Source organism: Oncorhynchus mykiss, chromosome 22, assembly GCF_057628025.1.
Source record: "Oncorhynchus mykiss isolate SJ-2025 chromosome 22, ASM5762802v1, whole genome shotgun sequence".
NCBI classification, from domain to species: domain Eukaryota; kingdom Metazoa; phylum Chordata; class Actinopteri; order Salmoniformes; family Salmonidae; genus Oncorhynchus; species Oncorhynchus mykiss.
In genome coordinates this window covers 31,259,813-31,276,369 of record NC_143043.1, presented here as the reverse complement: position 1 = coordinate 31,276,369, position 16,557 = coordinate 31,259,813, and the positions used below count along the sequence as shown (strand labels likewise).

The following is a 16,557-nucleotide window of genomic DNA, read 5'->3' as shown; positions in this document are numbered from 1 at the left end:
TGTCCTCATGGCACAAACACCTAACCATGCTAACAACATTACCATGGGCGCTAGGCTAAAGCATTTTGACTAATTGGTCTTTCTACCAATTACATCAGATGTTTTCACATTAGATCTTTTTCAGAGCTAATCTGATTGGTCAAAAGACCAGTTAGTGAAAAAAAGTCCAAATTTAATATGCAGATATACCTCATCAGTATGGTAGCTGGTCCAATTTACCTACAGAAATAGTCTGTATGAAATAGAGAAATGCAGCGGAAATTGCATATGGCACTGAGTTGTGCGGTAGAATTTTGCAAGGCCCTACTCCTGTACGAGCCCCTCATCCTGCCTGTATCAGACTAATAAATTAGTCCCAGCTCCGCCATAACAGGAGAATAAGAGTCTGACTTAACCAACAGCTGTGGCCCAGGGTTACCTAGCAACAGGTTGGGCCCAGAAAATAGTGCATAGGGTAGGTAGAGAGATACCTCATGCACGTCTGAGAGAGATGGAGACAGAGCGAGACACCCATACAGAGGACAGATTGCGTCTGAGTAGTTTTGTCTAAGGGTCGGTTTCACAGACACATACACTATATATACAGTGCCTTGCGAAAGTATTCGGCCCCCTTGAACTTTGCGACCTTTTGCCACATTTCAGGCTTCAAACATAAAGATATAAAACTGTATTTTTTTGTGAAGAATCAACAACAAGTGGGACACAATCATGAAGTGGAACGACATTTATTGGATTTTTCAAACAAATTAAAAACTGAAATATTGGGCGAGCAAAATTATTCAGCCCCTTTACTTTCAGTGCAGCAAACTCTCTCCAGAAGTTCAGTGAGGATCTCTGAATGATCCAATGTTGACCTAAATGACTAATGATGATAAATACAATCCACCTGTGTGTAATCAAGTCTCCGTATAAATGCACCTGCACTGTGATAGTCTCAGAGGTCCGTTAAAAGCGCAGAGAGCATCATGAAGAACAAGGAACACACCAGGCAGGTCCGAGATACTGTTGTGAAGAAGTTTAAAGCCGGATTTGGATACAAAAAGATTTCCCAAGCTTTAAACATCCCAAGGAGCACTGTGCAAGCGATAATATTGAAATGGAAGGAGTATCAGACCACTGCAAATCTACCAAGACCTGCCGTCCCTCTAAACTTTCAGCTCATACAAGAAGAAGACTGATCAGAGATGCAGCCAAGAGGCCCATGATCACTCTGGATGAACTGCAGAGATCTACAGCTGAGGTGGGAGACTCTGTCCATAGGACAGCAATCAGTCGTATATTGCACAAATCTGGCCTTTATGGAAGAGTGGCAAGAAGAAAGCCATTTCTTAAAGATATCCATAAAAAGTGTTGTTTAAAGTTTGCCACAAGCCACCTGGGAGACACACCAAACATGTGGAAGAAGGTGCTCTGGTCAGATGAAACCAAAATTGAACTTTTTGGCAACAATGCAAGACATTATGTTTGGCGTAAAAGCAACACAGCTCATCACCCTGAACACACCATCCCCACTGTCAAACATGGTGGTGGCAGCATCATGGTTTGGGCCTGCTTTTCTTCAGCAGGGACAGGGAAGATGGTTAAAATTGATGGGAAGATGGATGGAGCCAAATACAGGACCATTCTGGAAGAAAACCTGATGGAGTCTGCAAAAGACCTGAGACTGGGATGGAGATTTGTCTTCCAACAAGACAATGATCCAAAACATAAAGCAAAATCTACAATGGAATGGTTCAAAAATAAACATATCCAGGTGTTAGAATGGCCAAGTCAAAGTCCAGACCTGAATCCAATCGAGAATCTGTGGAAAGAACTGAAAACTGCTGTTCACAAATGCTCTCCATCCAACCTCACTGAGCTCGAGCTGTTTTGCAAGGAGGAATGGGAAAAAAATGTCAGTCTCTCAATGTGCAAAACTGATAGAGACATACCCCAAGCGACTTACAGCTGTAATCGCAGCAAAAGGTGGCGCTACAAAGTATTAACTTAAGGGGCTGAATAATTTTGCACGCCCAATTTTTCAGTTTTTGATTTGTTAAAAAAGTTTGAAATATCCAATAAATGTCGTTCCACTTCATGATTGTGTCCCACTTGTTGTTGATTCTTCGCAAAAAAATACAGTTTTATATCTTTATGTTTGAAGCCTGAAATGTAGCAAAAGGTCGCAATGTTCAAGGGGGCCGAATACTTTCGCAAGGCACTGTACAAACGTATGTGGACACCCCTTCAAATGAGTGGATTCTGCTATTTCAGCCACACCTGTTGCTGACAGTTGTATAAAATCGAGCACACAGCCATGAAATCTACATAGACAAACATTGACAGTAGAATGGCCTTACTGAAAAGCTCAGTAACTGTCAACGTGGCGCCTTCATAGGATGCCACATTTCCAACAAGTCAGTTCGTCAAATTTCTGCCCTGCTAGAGCTGCCCCAGTCAACTGTAAGTGCTGTTATTGTGAAATAGAAAGGTCTTGGAGCAACAACCGCTCAGCCGTGAAGTGGTAGGACACACAAGTACACTGAACGCGTAGCGTGTGTAAACATCGGTTGCAACACTCAGTTCCGAGTTCCAAACTGCCTATGGAAGCAACATCAGCACAATAACTGTTCGTCCGGAGCTTCATGAAATGGGTTTCCATGGCCGAGAAGCCACACACAAGCCTACGATCAGCATGCCCAATGCCAAGCGTCGGCTGGAGCAGTGTAAAGCTTGCCGCCATTGGACTCTAGAGCAGTGGAAAGCTCTGGAGTGATGAATCACTCCTCTCCATCTGGCAGTCCAACGGACAAATCTGGGTTTGGCGGATGCCAGGAGAAAGTTACCTTCCCTAATGCATAATGTCAACTGTAAAGTTTGGTGGAGGAGGAAAAATGCTGTCGTTTTTTATGGTTCATGCTCCTTAGTTCCAGTGAAGGGAAATCTTAACACTACAGCATACAATGACATTCTAGACAATTCTGTGCTTCCAACTTTGTGGCAACATTTTGGGGAAGGCCCTTTCCTGTTTCAGCATGACAATGCCCCTGTGCACAAAGAAGTTCATGCAGAAATGCTTTGTCGAGATCGGTGTGGAAGAACTTGGCCTGCACAGAACCCTGACCTCCACCTCATTGAACTCCTTTGGGATGAATTGGAACGTTGACTGTGAGCCAGGCCTAATCACCCAACATCAGTGCCAGCCCTCACTAATGCTCTTGTCGCTGAATGGAAGAAAGTCCCCGCAGCAATGTTCCAACATCTTGTGAAAGCCTTCCCAGAAAATTGGAGGCTGTTATAAGCATCCAAGGGGGGACCAACTCCATGTTAATGCTCATGATTTTGGAATGAGATGTTCGATAAGCAGGTGTCCACATACTTTTGTCATGTAGTGTATGAAGATAGTTCTGGACTAAAAAGCTCCATTAATGGGGAATCTCCATAGAGAATGCTTTTAGTCCTGAACTAGGCTTAATATGTGTATGCGAAATTGGATAGATCCCTTAGAGAGGGAGAGACATAACTGACTGTTATTAGACTGATTCTGGGTCTACAGGCAAACACACATCTGTGGAAGTGAGCAAACAAGCAAGATGAGGTTGTCTTATCACGCACACAGATGCATACACACACACACACACATTCTGCATGTCCTGGAGAAGCCAACATAAGTGATATCCAGCCTGTATAGATTGTACTGTGCTGGGTGAAGACCTTCAGAGCACAGTGTTTCACAGTCAGGCCTGAATATATATATATATATATATATATATATATATATATACATATATATACATATATATACAAGACCCTGAGTATACTGCAAGGTCATATAGTGGAACGGTCACATTCTCCAAGGGTGTGTGTTATCTTTTCTTCTCTCCTTTTCTCTCCTCTCCTCTCTCTCTCTTCCCCCTCTCCTTCTGTCTTCTCCTCTCCCATTTTCTCTCCTCCTCCTCTCATCAGGGTCATTGGGCACCCATTTTGGGATATTTTTGTTTTCTTTACCTCTACTCCCTCAGGGCAAGCGGGCTGAAGTGATGTTCACTCATCCATAACATCCGACACACGTAGAGGGCGTGTACTGTATAATAGACGTTCTGTTGGAAGTATCTTGCATGGGTCTGTACATTACTGTAGCATGTTACAGATCAATTGTACACTAGTTCATTGAGCCTGATAGATATTGTTCAGAATCACTCCTTGGGACACCATGGGTTTATGGTAGGGTATAGGCAAGTGGTAATCTCTCTTTCTTTCTCTCTATCTCTTTTTCTCACTCTGTCTGTCTTTCTCTCTCCCCAATTCTCTGGATTACAGGTATTACTTGTTGTTTGGGAATTTTTCATAGGGACCCCTGTCACACTGACATACCCATCCAGTGCCTTCTCGGTCACTGTAAAGCAGAAACAGGTGTCCTGTCTGATGCTTATTTCAGTACATCACTAAGATTCTCATGGCATTTAGCTGCTTAGCGTGTGTCACTAATTGAAGTGGATGTTTTTTTATGTGGAAGCTAACTTTAGTGTTTCACCAACAGTCATACACACATGGGGATTCCCAGCAGTGATGCTCTCAGTCTCAGGTGTGTGCTCTGCCCACAGCGAATGCATCTCCTCTGATTTTCTATTCATGCTTCTCTGAACCAATTATACATTTGCTAAGAGTTTGTTTTTCTGCTGATTTGTTTTTTTTCCCCTCTTGCTTGTATTTTAATTACTGTTCAGTGTGGGAATTACAGTTGAAGTCGGAAGTTTACATACACTTAGGTTGGAGTCATTAAAACTTGTTTTTCAACCACTCCTCAAATTTCGGGTTAACAAACTATAGTTTTGGCAAGTCTGTTTTGTGCATCTGCTTTGTGCATGACACAAGTCATTTTTCCGAACAATTTCACTTATAATTCACTGTATCACAATTCCAGTGGGTCAGAAGTTTACATACATTAAGTTGATTGTGCCTTGAAGCAGCTTGGAAAATTCCAGAAAATTATGTCATGGCTTTAGGAGCTTCTGATAGGAAAATTGACATAATTTGAGTCAATTGGAGGTGTACCTGTGGATGTATATCAAGGCCTACCTTCAAACTCAGTGCCTCTTTGCTTGACATCTTCGGAAAATCAAAAGAAATCCACTAAGACCTCAGAAAAAAATTTGTGGACCTCCACAAGTCTGGTTCATCCTTGGGAGCAATTTCCAAACAGCTGAAGGTACAACATTCATCTGTACAAACAATATTACGTAAGTATAAACACCATGGGACCAGGCAGCCGTCATACCGCTCAGGAAGGAGACGCATTCTGTCTCCTAGAGATGAACGTACTTTGGTGCGAAAAGTGCAAATCAATCCCAGAACAACAGCAAAGGACCATGTGAAGATGCTGGAGGAAATAGGTACAAAAGTATCTATATCCACAGTAAAACTAGTCCTATATCGACATAACCTGAAAGGCCGCTCAGCAAGGAAGAAGCCACTGCTCCAAAACCACCATAAAAAAGCCAGACTACGGTTTGCAACTGCACCTGGGGACAAAGATCGTACTCTTTGGAGAAATGTCCTCTGGTCTGATGAAACAAAAATAGAACTGTTTGGTCATAATGACCATTGTTATGTTTGGAGGAAAAAGGGGGAGGCTTGCAAGCCGAGGAACACCATCCCAACTGTGAAGCACGGGGATGGCAGCATCATGTTGTGGGGGTGCTTTGCTGCAGGAGGGACTGGTGCACATCACAAAATAGATAGCATCATGAGGACCGAAAATTATGTGGATATATTGAAGCAGCATCTCAAGACATCAGTCAGGAAGTTAAAGCTTGGTCGCAAATGGGTCTTCCAAATGGACAATGACCCCAAGCATACTTCCAAAGTTGTGGCAAAATGGCTTAAGGACAACAAAGTCAAGGTATTGGAGTGGCCATCACAAAGCCCTGACCTCAATCCTGTAGAGAATTTGTGGGCAGAACTGAAAAAGCGTGTGTGAGGAAGGAGGCCTTACAAACCTGCTCTGTCAGGAGGAATGGGCCAAAATTCACCCAGCTTATTGTGGGTAGCTACCAAAACAATTGACCCAGGTTAAACAATTTATGGGCAATGCTACCAAATACTAATTGAGTGTATGTAAACTTCTGACCCACTGGGAATGTGATGAAAAAAATAAAAGCTGAAATAAATCACTCTCTCTACTATTTTTCTGAGATTTCACATTCTTAGGACAAAGGACAACAACAAAGGACAAAATTCTAAAGGACAACAAAGTCAAGGTGGTCAAGAGTGGCCATCACAAAGCCCTGACCTCAATCCTATAGAACATTTGTGGGCAGAACTGAAAAAGCGTGTGCGAGCAAGGTGGCCTACAAACCTGACTCACTTACACCAGCTCTGTCAGGAGGAATGGGCCAAAATTCTCCCAACTTATTGTGGGAAGCTTGTGGAGGGCTACCTGAAACATTTGACCCAAGTTAAACAATTTATGGGCAGTGCTACCAAATACTAATTGAGTGCATGTAAACTTCTGACCCACTGGGAATGTGATGAAATAAATAAAAGCTGAAATAAATCACTCACTCTACTAATTTTCTGAGATTTCACATTCTTAAAATAAAGTGGTGATCCTAATTGACCTAAGACAGAGAATTTTTACTAGGATTAAATGTCAGGAATTGTTTTCCAGGCGCAGGAGAAACAAGTTCCGAATGAAAAGGGTGTTTATTAAACCAGCTCAGAAATTACAGGACACCGGACTACAGCAGTAGCCATGAAACCCTACTCAGACACAGTCCAGGGAAAAAACCACCTGTAAAACATGAACTAACGAAAACGCAACCCAAACTGACAGTCAAACGAAAACAATCCCGCACAAAAACCCAAAGGAAATGTCGAGATAAATACCCTCCTAATTAACCAAAATGAAACCAGGTGAAACACAAAACAGACATAACCAAAAGAAAAAGAAAAGGGATCGGTGGCAGCTAGTAGACCGGCGACGACGACCGCTGAGCGCCGCCCGAACAGGGAGAGGAGCCACTTTCGGTGAAAGTCGTGACAGTATGTGGAAGCTTGGGTGAAAAATTGGAGTGGATTAAAAGCTAACTTGGAATGAATAGACTATTGCATTGTATTCTTCTATTTTCTATATTATATTCCTGACAGTCTCATTAGAGAGGGTGGGAAATGTTGTTCCAGGGGAGAGGAGATGAATGACACACACACACACACACACACACACACACACACACACACACACACACACACACACACACACACACACACACACACACACACACACACACACACACACACACACACACAATATCTGTATGTCTCTTTGATCTAGCAGCCAGACAGGTGGGCTAGTATTATTATTAAAATACCTCTGCCTGTAAAATAATATTCAGATCAATATCATATCAAATCAAATTTTATTTGTCACATGCCCCGAATACAACTGGTGTAGACCTTTCAGTGAAATGCTTACTTACAAGACCTTAACCAACAATGCAGTTTTAAGAACCCCCCCCCCCAAAAAAAAGTTAGATATAACAAAAAAAAATAATTAAAGAGCAGCAGTAAATGACAATAGTGGAGCTATATACAGGGGTACCGGTACAGAGTCAATGTGTCAATGTGCGGGGGTACCGGTAATTGAGGTAATTATGTACATGCAGGTAAGGTTATTAAAGTGGCTATGCATAGATAATAACAGAGAGTATCAGCAGCATGGGGGGGTGAAAATATTCTGGGTACCCATTTTATTAGGTGTTCAGGAGTCTTATGGCTTGGAGGTAGAAGCTGTTTAGAAGCCTCTTGGACCTAGACTTGCCGCTCCGGTACCGCTTGCCGTGCAGCAGCAGAGAGAACAATCTATGACTAGGGTGGCTGGAGTCTTCACCGGGGTCACGGAACCTTGACCACGGTGATGTACTGGGCTGTACGCACTACCCACTGTAGTGCCTTGCCGTCGGACACCGAGCAGTTGCCATACCAGGCAGTGATGCAACCCATCAGGATGCTCTCGATGGTGCAGCTGTAAAACATTTTGAGGATCTGAGGACCCATGCCAAATCTTTTCAGTCTCCTGGGGGGGGAATAGGTTTTGTCGTGCCCTCTTCACGACTGTCTTGGTGTGCTTGGACCATGTTCGTTTGTTGGTGATGTGGACACCAAGGAACTTGAAGCTCTCAGCCTGCTCCACTACAGCCCCATCAATGAGAATGGGGGCATTCTCGGTCCTCCTTTTCCTGTAGTCCACAATAATTTCCTTCGTCTTGATCATTCTGAGGGAGAGGTTGTTGTCCTTGCACCACACTGTCAGGTGTCTGAACTCCTCCCTATAGGCAGTCTCATCGTTGTGATCAGGCCTATCACTGTTGTGTCATCAGCAAACCTAATGATGGTGTTGGAGTTGTGCCTGGCCCAGCAGTCATTAGTGAACAGGGAGTACAGGAGGGGACTGAGCACGCACCCCTGAGGGGCCCCCGTGTTGAGGATCAGTGTGGCGGATGTGTTGTTTCCTACCCTTACCACCTGGGGGGCGGCCCGTCAGGAAGTCCAGGATCCAGTTGCAGAGGGAGGTGTTTAGTCCCAGGGTAGCTTAGTGATGAGCTTTGAGGGTACAATGGTGTTGAACGCTGAACTGTAGTCAATGAATAGCATTCTTCCTTTTGTCCAGGTTTGAAAGGGCAGTGTGGAGGTCAATAGAGATTGCATCATCTGTGGATCTGTTGGCATGGACAACCTTGGAATAATTGTTAATGATTTCTTGGAATAATTTTTCTTGACTTCTGCAGACACCTTTCCTGAGCTCAGACTCTCTTAGCATGAACCTAAAAGCAGGGGATTAATTATTACCCCAATTAGTTTCAGCGCAAATGCAGCACAGGGGAATTTTTTTAACATTATGGGGAATGTGAGTGGTCCTGCAATTGAGTTCTCACTCACTCCATCCCTCCTTTTAGTTCCTTTATTCCCTCCCTTACTCCTCATCTCCTGTTGGTCCAGTAGCCATGGTTACAAAGCCTATCGATTAGATGCCATCTGATTCCAGACCAGCAGAAACAAAAGATGACAACAGATGGCAACCAGACGGAAAGAGAGAACAGATAAATGAACTGAGTTTCACTCTGCATGTTGGTCATTTACTTGTTCTTCACAATCTACTGTGGATAAGATTCACCATTAAAACAATTGAAGATACAGAGACAAGCAAACAGTCAGAACATGGGTGAGTGAGAGAAATGGGACAGCTTCAAAACCTTGGCAATTCAAACATTTGTGATATAAACCTTGGATAGAAAACACTGTAGGGAGGAAGAGACGAATGAGAGAGAGGGAATTGTGAAAGGAAGGAAAAAGAAAGCTTAATATAGAGAAGCAGACGTTCCTCAAATGCATCCTGGACTCAAGGGAGACAGGGAGTGCGCACACGCACTGACAGGCACAAACACACAGAATTACACATACATTTTATTGGAATCCACAATGGAACATTGAGCCTACAAAGGAAGGATCCATATTTTAAGGGGCCCAGATTGACTTGGTTTCACACACACAGAGACAGATGAGAGAGGAGGTGATGGTTAGAGGTTTGAGGCTCCCTCGTTCCGTTTACATGATGGAACAGATGGTGTCCAGGCTAGAGCAGACCAGGGGTACACCCAGGAGAGAGAGGGGGAGAATGAGAGAGCGAGGAGAGAAGGAAGAAGAGAAGGAGGAGACTCTTACTTTGATTCAGCCACACGGAAATGATCTTGACAACAAAGTTGACATATTATTTATCTTGTACTATACAAATAGCATGGGTGCTTCCCATAAGGGCCAGTTGTTTGGGTGGCTAGCTGGTTGGTATAGGCTACCCACTGGGCACAGATGTCAGTTCAACGTCTAGTTTTGATTTACATTTGGTTGAGTTGTCAATTAACGTGAATTCAACGTGAAATGATCACCATGTCATGGGATTTAGGTTAAAAGTTGGATAAGAGAAATACGACCTGACCTTACGTTGATGGCTTTTTGCAACTAGTTTTCCACGTTGATTCAACGCCATCCAAAAGATTTTGGGGGTTGAAATTACATGAAAACAATGTTGATTCAACCAGCTTTTGCCCAGTGGGTATGGTTATTCTGGACTGAGCACAGTTTGGTACAATTGATCTCCATTGATTCAGTGTTTAAGGTGAATTAAGCTGTTGAAAGGATTCCCAATTTGTCATCCTGTCAAAAGGAACCACAGTAAATCAATAGGTGTGATCTATCCTTCCCGTCTGGCTGATCGGCAACTGAATATACTGTTGCACAATTACAGCACCACACCATGAGGACAACATGGAACTGAGACACTTCCTTTTCATAGTACTCAAAATTACTTCCCACACAAATCTAGGGGCTTCGTAATGCAGCCATTTTTCTTAATCTGCATAGTATTTATAAAATACTACAAAAGTAGAATCATTAACAAAAGTATATTACAAATTAACTTTAATGTGGTGCTGCCGTATCATGTAGAGTAACAGGGAAACTGTGTGTGTGTGTGTGTGTGTGTGTGTGTGTGTGTGTGTGTGTGTGTGTGGGGGACCCAAGGTGAGGGGTACAGCAGTCTATGGACCAATTACTGTAGACAGGTGCTTTATTGTGGAACACACACTCAACACACACACACACTGTCTCTATTTTTTCTTACCTACACCCATGCACACACATACCCTTCCCCTGTGACAGCGTATCAGTGTGTGTTAGGTCTGACAGTATGGCGGCTGGCCCTATGGCCACCCTATTCCCATGACACCCCTACACAATCTGATTGGGATGGGGCCACAACATGGGTCCATATGTCCCTTTTTCAGCTATGCTGTTTCCTTCATTTATTAGTCTGTTCGTTTCTCTGTGTAAGAAGGGGCATATTTTACATGTAATATGGTAGCATTAGCTTAATATCATGATATTTGGGTAATTGGTCCAAGTAAAAGAGTAACCTCTATTGAGCTTGCTATTGACCTGTTTATGTCTCTCATTGGTTATACAGTATAACATGTGACTTCCAATATACCCTCCATCGCTTCTCTGCCTCACCCTCCCAACCTTGTGGCTTTATTAGCTCCCCAGGCCAATTACAGTGACAGTGATAGCTAAGCAGGTGTTATGCTGTAGTTTTACAGTGATATAGCCCTATATTCTCTCCCCTTTTACTGCTCCCAGATCGTCTATAAGCTTATTGAACTGTTAAACATCAATTTCTCATCACCATGACCAGGTCCACCAAGGTGCTGGGTTGCCTGGGAACCGTATACCTTGTTATTTACTCAATAATAAAGGTGCTTGTGAAGCAGGCTGCTGTGGTGGTCATCTTTGTGTGTGACTGGATGGTGGAACAAGATAGCATGTGTTTCAGTTAGATTCAGTGATGGAGGTTATTTGTGTTTTGGAGATGACATATCCATACAAAAACCATTACCGGAACAATTGGTAATCATTGCATCAATCAATTGATTAAGATATATGTTATGTGTGGTGTCACTGATGAACATCGTGATCATCTCACTAGCACCTTTACCCAATACGATATGTCACCATTAGTGTCTATATATTATCGCAGGGGAGAGGAGGAGGAGGAGGGAGGGTGAAAGAACAACGAGGCAGACAATACCATTCCTCATGTATTCCTCATGCTGCAGTCACTCCCCGCGAGGCTTTATTATGGGTTCGGCTCTTCTTATCTCTCACACAATCTGGCACGCACAAGAGAGTCAGCACGCGCGAAGGTGAGACACGAGCAGGCGGAAGGATTCCCTGTAATCGTTCCCCTCACAGAAGAATGGTCCCTGGCATGCAGTTTACTAAAGCCCATCATAATATCACGGAAAAACAAGGCGGACTAAAGGAGTCACTCTCTCCACGAGCGCACCCTCTCCTCACAACAACCTCATTTGTTTTCTTCAGCGGAGGTCAAGAGACAACACTTAAGAAAATCTGTCCTCAAACAATCAAGTGATGCTCAAATGAAAAAAACGAAAGTACGACAACAGAAACACCTGTCGTCCGCTTATAATTAGTTAATGGACACGTAAAATCGTTTTGAATAGACTAACATCTAATTTGAAGTTGGTCTCACCTATAATCAAATACATGTTGATGAGAAGGGTTGGAGATGTGTGACCGTGGGTGACACCAACGAGAGTTTTTACAGTGGAAATAACTCCTCAGGGGTGCACCCTTGGATAAAGTTGAGCAAATTAAAATTGGTGAGTCGAAACATTCCTCAAAGTGAAACTAATAACTGATTTATGCTGGCTGGTTTTAAAGCATATCTTTTCTTCTTTTTATAAGTGGCATTTATTTTATTATAGAAATAGTTACAGTGGTTTATGATCATTTACGTTATCCCCTCTAAACGTTACATGATGAGGCGGCAGGTAGTCTAGTGGTTAGAGCGTTGGGCCAGTGCACAACAGGTTGCTGGATCGAATCCCCGAACCGATATTTTAAAACAAAAATCTGTCCTTCTGCCCCTGAACAAGGCAGTTCAAGGCAGTCATTGTAAATAAGAATTTGTTCTTAACTGAATTGCCTAGTTAAATAAAGGTAAACTTATTTTAATGAATCACGGTTCCTTTATATGACCCAACATATAAAGGATATCCCGTTTGTGTCTCTGCGTGTTTCAAACGCGCGTCATTCAACCATACAGCGGGTGAATCGTCTGCAAGACAGATGGCCAGCTGCTCACGTGAATCCAGAGCTCTCCCAATAATTAATTTCAATTAAGTCAGATGATGATTTAATGTCTGCTGTGCTCGGTGGTCTCTGTTCGCAGCTATAGGATTAAATGAAATTCAGCCTGTGGAAATTTGATTCGATAAAATGGGCAGATGAAGATGAGACCGTTTTAAAAGGGTCAAGACTAGACAGAATTGCAAAACTTTATGAATAGTAATAAGCTATTTTCGAAAGATCTTTTTAAGGGCTTTTTAATAATACAGATACTCCACATTGTATCAACAGGGAAATAAGCACCTACATCAGACCATAACAAGCATAGACGAAAGTGATTTGTTAGAATCAGCACAAAGGACAGCGCACAACAGGCTTGCGAACATGCGCATCTTGCAAAAATATTCTCTCCGTTTTTAAAAATCGAAAATCGAATTGTCCATAGAAACTTAACATATTCTCTCACATATACTTTGTTATAAGACTAAATTCTATTTTTCCCACAGGGGTTGAACCTTTGATCTGAAAACAGACCACAAAACAGACGGCCTGAAGATGATGCTGAGTCCTGACCAGCCAGACGTTGACCTGCCCTGGGGGCAGCCCGACACAGAGACCCTGCTGAACAGCATCAAGATGGAGTGCGCCCCCCTGCCCGCGGAGCCCGCAGAGGGCGAAGGCAAGGCGCGCTCTCTGTCCATTCCTTCCCTCAGCAGGGAGGAGAAGAGGAGGCGGAGGCGCGCTACAGCCAAGTACCGGTCCGCGCACGCAACAAGAGAGCGCATTCGCGTCGAGGCTTTCAACGTTGGGTTCGCCGAGTTGAGGAAGCTTCTCCCGACACTTCCGCCAGACAAGAAGCTGTCCAAGATTGAGATCCTCCGGCTCGCAATCTGCTACATCACCTACCTCAACCATGTGCTGGATGTGTAGGTCATCAGTCAAGGATGGACACCGTCAGTGAAGGAGAGAAGAAGACTGAAGATGGAGACTGGGTAGGGTGGACTGCATACGAATGCTTGATAGACATTGTTGACACATATCTGGCCTGGGAGCACTGCTGTGCCTGTAGTGTGTGCCCAAGTGCCCTGTGTGCTGCCACTCTAGGCCAGAGTCACACAGTAAAACAGGACCTAATGTCCTTCTCTTTCTCAGTGTTGTGAAGGAAAGAAACTGCTGCCCCACTGGACTTACCCACAGACTTACCCAATTGAATCCAAATTTGCAGTGTCAGAAAACGCAATAATGTCGGGTGATCCTACTTCTTATAGGTTTATTAGCCTAGTATTGAAAAGCTGTCCTGTTAGCCAATACTTACCATGGCGAAACTTCTCTCCGGACAGGGCTGATTTAAAGGATCTGTAGCTGTAGAGATTCGCTGAAATCAGTGATGAAGTTCAAAGTAGAATATAAGTGCCACTTATTTACAGATATGATATGTTGTATATTATATTCGTTATTTGTTTTTGTATTAGGCTTAGTAAGTTACGTATTTATCAATTCATGTTTACATTGTAATGTCTTATGTCTGGTGTTTGCACATACATATTTATTTGTAATATATATAACAATTATTTATACTCTGACAACAGAACAAATACTGTTGCTCTTTATTGCACTTTTTAATCGGATTTTATCTATTAAAGATTTCCCAAAATGTTTTTGAAATCCCTGTTAAATCCAGAGGTTGCAAGTGAGATTGCAGTGTTTTGTTTGGTAGGGTGAGACACAGTTTCAGCTTTAGGCCTACAATTTCATTATTAGCTTTTTCGATTGTCCAGAAGTTTGTTGGTTTCATGTTCAGCTTTTAAGGACAATAACATTTTTTTTCTGTGACAAACTCCATAGTTTACTTTAGCCAATACGTGCTTTCCAAAGATTGCTTAACATTTCAGGGTGTCCTTTTGTAGTATGCCATATATAACACACCTAAACAGCTTTTGTTAATAAATTAATAAATTGTTAATACATTTTTTTATCTTAAATGTTTGTTGTTGTATGGACATTCTGGCAAACGTTCAGGTGGAAATTCGACTAAAACATTTCTAAACTAAAGATATCTGTGACGCCAGGCTACTTCATCATTTCCCCAGATTGGAGAGGCGAGGTCTGTGCCAGTATCTGAGCTGGGGATTCGCTCTGCAGCGGGAGGACAGACGCTCTCCCCACGGAAGGGGCAGGTGTTCCTGCAGACGAGCAGAGACAACCGCATTACAGCCCATCCGTCTGACAAATCCCCCGGGACGGGAGCGGGCGCGGGTGCACACACACACACATACACATACATTTAGGGAGAGGTGACATGGGAATCATGGACAAACGAAAAAAGCATCATATTGGCTGGACAAAGAGAGCTTATTCGATGGATAAATAATACGGACAATAATTGTAGGCTGTAGGCCTAATATTATTTGGATAGCCCATTGATAAATAATGCAACATAAAGCAGCACAGCAAATGCTACATGAAAAACATTAAATATTTATAAACAAACAAGATTTTCTACATGGAAATTCATGTCAGTTTTGTGAATACAGAAAAAGCATGTTGTGGGTCTAATTCGTAAAACAAAACAAAACCTATTGAAACAAAGCTAATACTTTGTTCAAGCTAATTATTTACAATGAAATAATCTATGAAAAAATATGCCTCAAGTAAATTTGGAGAGCTAAAAAGCTTGCATCAACTAAAGCCACATAGCAAAATTATAAGAAGGATAAAATGAAGGAAATGTCACATAGGGGAAAGTGGATTAAGTTGTGCCAAAGGGTTGGTTGAGCCGTTACAAAGGTTATACATCAGTAGGAGTCTCTATAAGCTACAATATGAGGTCCTAAACCTAGCAGAAAGTGCAGCCTTGTAGCTGTGTGGGCTAATATAGTCAAAATGGTGGCTTTGGTGTAAATTGTGAAATTTGGCCAGGTGCAAGTTGAGGAAATGGTTAATCAATGTACCCCATAATGATGACACTTTGTCAGTTTTATGCACAGTACTTTGAATACACCACACATTTGTGTGCTTAGTCAAGTTCAAATGATGACAAATGCCTCCCTGGGTCTCCGGAGTGGCACAGAGGTCTAAGGCACTCTAGCGCAGTGCTAGAGGTTTCACTACAGACCCAGGTTCGACCCCGGGCTGTAATCCAACCGACTGTGATCTGGAGTCCCATAGGGCAGCACACAATTGGCCCAGCGTTCTCCAGGTTAGGGGAGGGTTTGATTGGGGGGCTTTACTTGGGTCATCGCACTCTAGCGACTCCTTGTGGCGGTTGGGTTTGCCTCCCTCTAGGACAGAATTGAAATGTTTTCTTTCCAATGTGTTAGAAATGTGTCCCTATATGCCTACCCTGTCTCTATGTTCATCTACCCTAAACCTGGGGTAAATTGTGCCAAGAGACCACTTTCTTTTGGATAAGCTAAGTTTTCAAACTGTTATGTTTACATGAATTCTGAATATTTCCAGGGATACACAACATCCTGAAATATATGTACAGTGCCTTCAGGAAGTATTCATACCCCATAACCCAACATGTTGTTGTGCTACAGCCTGAATTCAAAATGGATTAAACATATTTATTTCTCACCCATCTACACACAATACCCTATAATGATCAAGGGAAAACATGTTTTTATACATTTTTGCAAATTGACATAGGTATTCACACCACTGAGTCAATACATGTTAGAATCACCTTTGGCAGAGATTACAGCTGTGAGTTTTCTGTGTAAATCTAAGAGTTTTGCACACCTGGATTGTACAATATTTGTCCATTATTCTTTTCAAAATTCTTCAAGCTTTGTCAAATTAGTTGTTGATCATTGCTAGACAACCATTTTCAGGTCTTGCCATAGATTATATACATATAACTCAGCCACTCAG

The 16,557-nt window shown here is 42.6% G+C and overlaps 1 protein-coding gene across 1 annotated transcript; it reads left to right on the top strand.

Annotated features, from left to right (window-relative positions):
- Positions 1-11,628: 11,628 nt before the first annotated feature.
- On the top strand, positions 11,629-14,640 carry LOC110501639 (uncharacterized). The gene is made up of 2 exons (XM_021579340.3): positions 11,629-12,212; positions 13,188-14,640. Exon 2 carries the CDS (start codon positions 13,237-13,239, stop codon positions 13,609-13,611), a length of 375 nt encoding a protein of 124 aa, XP_021435015.1. The 5' UTR covers positions 11,629-12,212; positions 13,188-13,236; the 3' UTR covers positions 13,612-14,640.
- The last annotated feature ends 1,917 nt before the right edge of the window (positions 14,641-16,557 follow it).